This window comes from Cucurbita maxima, unplaced genomic scaffold (genome assembly GCF_002738345.1).
Source record: "Cucurbita maxima cultivar Rimu unplaced genomic scaffold, Cmax_1.0 Cma_Scf00010, whole genome shotgun sequence".
Classification (NCBI taxonomy): Eukaryota; Viridiplantae; Streptophyta; class Magnoliopsida; order Cucurbitales; family Cucurbitaceae; genus Cucurbita; species Cucurbita maxima.
In genome coordinates, this window is record NW_019272026.1 from 2,853,868 (window position 1) to 2,858,508 (window position 4,641).

Below are 4,641 nucleotides of genomic sequence, written 5' to 3' on the forward strand. Positions count from 1 at the left end.
AAAAAAAAAAAAAAAAAAAAAAAAAAAAAAAAAAAAAAAAAAAAAAAAAAAAAAAAAAGAAAAGAAAGAAAAGAAGGCAGTTTCCCTCCACAACCTGAAGTTACAGAGAGATGCAGTCATAATATGTACAATGAACAGACAAGAAGAGAGAGAGAAACAGAGAAAGAGAGAGAGAAACAGAGGTGGGCATGCAGCTCTCTAATCAGAACCATTAGTTTATCCATTGCTGAAGATTCTGCAACCCAATATACAATATCAGACTTACTTGATACTCAGACGGCTCTAGTAATAACCTCAACAGGGGAGCCTCCCAGTCTTTAGTGCTCTGTCTTGCTTGCGCGCTTTGAGGTTCTTCTTTGCTGTTTCTCAACTGATAATCTATTTCAAGTATGAGCGCTAGAAGTATGTTTCCCTTCACCTCAGCTCAGTGGCAGGAGCTTGAAAATCAAGCTCTCGTCTTCAAATACATGGTTTCTGGTGTTCCTATACCTCCTGATCTCCTTTTCAGTATTAAAAGAAGTACCTTGGAGTCTCCTTTCACTTCTAAGCTATTCCCACACCATTCTCAACATGGTATATCAACATCTCTCTCTCTCTCTCTCTCTCTCTCTCTCTCTCTCTTTCTCTCTTACTTTCTCTTTCTCTCTCTGAAATGTTTGTGTTTCATGCAGTTGGATGGAACTGTTTGCAGATGAGTTTGGGGAGGAAGATAGACCCAGAACCAGGGAGGTGCAGGAGAACTGATGGGAAAAAGTGGAGATGCTCAAAAGAGGCGTACCCAGATTCGAAATACTGTGAGAGGCACATGCATAGAGGCAAGAATCGTTCAAGAAAGCCTGTGGATGTTCTGAAAACAACAGCAACAAACGAGTTAAACCACCTCTCAAATCAAGCATTTTCTTCCTTAAATAAGAACTCATCCCTACACTCCTATCGGCCCTTCCCCGCTCCTCAAATGTCTTCAAATCCTAATGGGAATGGCATATCAACCAAAGACACCAATACCCTCTTGCTTCTGGATTCTGGTTCTTACTCGGACAGAAGCCCAGATTACAGGTTTGAAGAACAAAATTCCTCTCTTTGGAGGTGGAGTTCTAATATTTCAAAGTCAGATTCTGACATTTGTCCATCTTCTGTAGGTACACTTATGGGCTAAAAGAGGAAGTGGATGAACATGTTTTCTTCTCGCAAGAACCATCTGAAGCTACTGCGAGAGCTGATTTCTCTGCTTCTTCCACCGTTGATTCTCTGCAACTGACACCACTAACGATGAGTTGTTCTTCTCTATACCCAAAACAAAACAACTTCTCCTCTCTGCAGAGTGGTCAATCATGTTATCAGCTTCACCAGAGCCTCACAGACCCTTTGAAGCAACAAAAGAGAGAGGAATCACAGAAGAAAGTTCATCGATTCTTCGATGAATGGCCTCAAAAAGGAGGAGGATCATGGCTTGATTTTAACGATAAATCGTCAAATATTGGCTCAGTTTCCACCACTCGGCTCTCAATTTCCATTCCCACCGCTTCCAACGAACTCCCCATTTTCAGATCCAAAAACCCATAATGATACCTATCCCCAAACTCCCAATTTTTTTGTTCTTTAATCTTGTTCTTTCTCTGAAGTCAGTTTGTTCCTGTGCTTGATCTCCAGGGTGACCCTAGCTGTTCCTTATTGAATTTTGTTTTGTTCCTAAGGATGTACTTCCTGCTGAGTTTCACCCCTTCTTTTTTCTTAGGTAGGGTGTGGTTGAATTGGGCCATGGGTTGTTTATTAAACGAATGTTCCATCTTATTTTTCTGTACTTGTCGACTTTTCTACATCACTCATACATGGGAGGTTTTTGATCACCTGAACAGTGCTACTAGGCATGGGAATCAAATCTAGTCCCATTTCTTTGGACTGAATGGATCAATAAGCACATTCAAAGAATGCTAATCCAACTTTTTGTTTACCCAAAAAAAATTCTAGGGAACAAAATGGGAATACTCTGCCTAAACTGATTAAATCGATTGAAGGAAAGATGATAGATCAGCTTCCCCCAAATCCATTTTGTTACACTACTCCCAGCAACTACTAAATTGCATAAAGTTCGGAAAAAAAAAGGCAATCTGCAGGCTAGAATGAGGAAAAATGAACACAAAATGATAACAGTTGCAACTTTCAATGTCAGTAGTTGTACTGTGCATCATCAGTTGTTAACATACAAATTGGAACGTTTCCATATTTAAACAAAATATAATTGTAAAACATTGAAGGAAAAGTAAACAATGCTTATCAATTCTTCCACTAACCTGACGTCGATGTAATGAAAATTCAGAGTGGCAGCAGAGTTGGTGTTGTCGGCAAATAAAACAACGCTTCCCTGAAGTCTTCGACAATAAGGGTAAGATCGGTTCAGTTGCATTTATTATCAATAAATAAAGACCAATTGGGGAGGCAAGGCAAGGCAAGTTTCGAAACAAACTGTTGCAGAGAAACAAAATCGATCTTTCCTTCTACTAATTAATCCAACGCTAAAAGTTACTTAATAAACAAGAAATACAATATCGTTACTCTACTCCTGTGTTAGTCCAGAATGCAATTCATCCGTCCGTCTCACTAATTTTCAGTTCTTATAAAACCACTTGCCACATAAATACAGAACAAATTTCACTACGTTGAGAAAGAGAAAGATATTTCGAAATTTACTTTCTTTTGGCCGTAATATCACAAAAGGTTTAATCAAGACAACGATGCCTTCGGACGCTGGGCAGCAGATACGGTCAATGTAGTTGTAATAATTCATCAATCTGCTGCCTTTCACCTCGACTTTAAGGGCAGATGGTAGGACCCCATCGGGATATCTATTGAACTCTGAACCAAGTTTGAGAGTCAAGGAAGGCATCTTGTTGGGATCAATCATCTGATTTCTCCATCACTACCCTCTAGTCCTGCGGAGTTTTCTCTTTGAAGTCGGGATTCTCGTTGCATATTCATAGGCTCATCGTCTTCAGATTCCGACCAGGTGGCCCTTCGTCGGGCTGCATTGGATGAAGGTACACCCTGCAATTTCAAAACCCAAAATATAACCAAGTGCCACAAACCAACTAATCAGGACCAATAGGAGTTTTAGAAAGGACGGGCAAATGAAGCAAATTGAATCTAAACATGATTACGAAGAAACAAGAAAAGATATATAAAAACTTTTTAATTTATAAGAACAATATTGTTGCTTAAACCTAAATGCAATAATTTATAGCAAATTAGGTGCAATAGCAAGAGGCAGTATCAAAAGAATCTAATTGAGTTCAGATTCGAGATGCCAATATTTTCTCAAAAGCTAAAATCAAGGGGTAGTAAATAGGTATTACCGCTTCATCCTCGGCATCAGAATCTTCAAGCCCAGCTTCTGCAAGGGCATCCTGATCATTCCCTTCCAAATCATCGTCCTGATAATTCATTTGGCTCCGGGACTCCCTATAACTTATGTTATTATCTTCATTGTCTAGTTCTTGATCATCCATCATATCATTGTCGGCCTCTTCTGTCTCATAATGTGATTTCCCCTTCCGGTCTTTCTTTCTCCTCTTTCCACCCTTCCTTCTCCTCTTCTCACTATCACCAGCTTCATCATCATCAATCTCTGACCTTTCTCTTCGTTTAGCAGGTGTGGTGCTCTTCCATTGCTCCTGGAGAAAGTTTAGATGAGCTACTTTTAAGCTGTGAATCTCCAGTTAAATATCTTAATCGTCCAAGAAGGAAAAACATCATTTGAAATAAAAGCACTGGAGATTAAAATAGCCATATAAATAACATGCAACAGAATATCCCATCTTTGACAGAAACTGTAGCATTACCGAATACTACTGAAGTGCAAATATGCAAACTCAACCATATATCCCTGCTCTAAAGGGAATTTATTTAAAATATTAGTACATAGAAAATGTCAAACGCTTCAGCTTTCCCTTTCTGTTCTCTTCACATACGTTCTGAAGACCTGTAACAATATAAATCAAATACTCAAAGAAACAATATTATTCAAAATAATTACCTTCACACGTTTAAAATGCTGCTCCTGTTGCATCATCCGTCTTTCCTCATCTTCCAGCTTTCTCCTCTCCAACTGTTTTAGCAAATAATATCAGACAAGAACTCATCATTCACAATAAATAAATGTTTTTTTTTTCAAAAAAGGGATAGGTACAACTAATGAAATAAAACACCTCGTACTTGAAATTTCCTCTGCTCATCTGCCTTACGACGGGCATCCTCCGCCAATGCAACTTGACGTGCTAGTTCTTGTCTTTGACGGATCTGCTGCTCTTCATGTTCTGCTGCTTTGAGGTGAACTCCTGCAGCCTCTAGTAAGTGCTTGCAGTAACCAACATGAGTATCAATCTTCTTCTCATCAAAGCCATGAAAGTGGAGGTTGGAAGCAGCAGACAACTGACTAAAAACACGAACAGCATTTTCCAGCTCCGCTACTGTTGAACGCACCTAATACATTATTACAATTGAGGCAAAAAATAAGAATTAATGCAACAGCTAATCAAAAGGGGAGGAGATGTGAGGTCAAAGATTGAGGCAGATATTGGAGGAACATAAGATGTAACTTATATAAGTCTTTTTTTTTTTTTCTCTTTTTTTTTTTTTTTTTTTTTT

The 4,641-nt window shown here is 38.8% G+C and overlaps 2 protein-coding genes across 3 annotated transcripts in view; one reads left to right on the forward strand and one right to left on the reverse strand.

Annotated features, from left to right (window-relative positions):
• The first annotated feature begins 157 nt into the window (after nt 1-157).
• On the forward strand, nt 158-1,899 carry LOC111484886 (growth-regulating factor 6-like). The gene is made up of 3 exons (XM_023131526.1): nt 158-573; nt 672-1,056; nt 1,140-1,899. The coding sequence occupies exons 1-3, from the start codon at nt 390-392 to the stop codon at nt 1,561-1,563; spliced, it is 993 nt and encodes a 330-aa protein (XP_022987294.1). The 5' UTR covers nt 158-389; the 3' UTR covers nt 1,564-1,899.
• A 567-nt stretch (nt 1,900-2,466) lies between these two features.
• Nucleotides 2,467-4,641, reverse strand: part of LOC111484885 (protein CTR9 homolog) — a 13,607-nt gene continuing 11,432 nt past the window's right edge. For both annotated transcript variants that reach the window (XM_023131524.1, XM_023131525.1), the window contains 4 exons: nt 4,210-4,476; nt 4,031-4,102; nt 3,351-3,668; nt 2,467-3,042 (listed from right to left, as the gene is read on the reverse strand). In XM_023131524.1, coding sequence (XP_022987292.1) covers nt 2,899-3,042; nt 3,351-3,668; nt 4,031-4,102; nt 4,210-4,476 — 801 coding nt within the window. In that variant the 3' untranslated portion in view covers nt 2,467-2,898. The remainder of the gene's footprint in view (nt 3,043-3,350; nt 3,669-4,030; nt 4,103-4,209; nt 4,477-4,641) is intronic.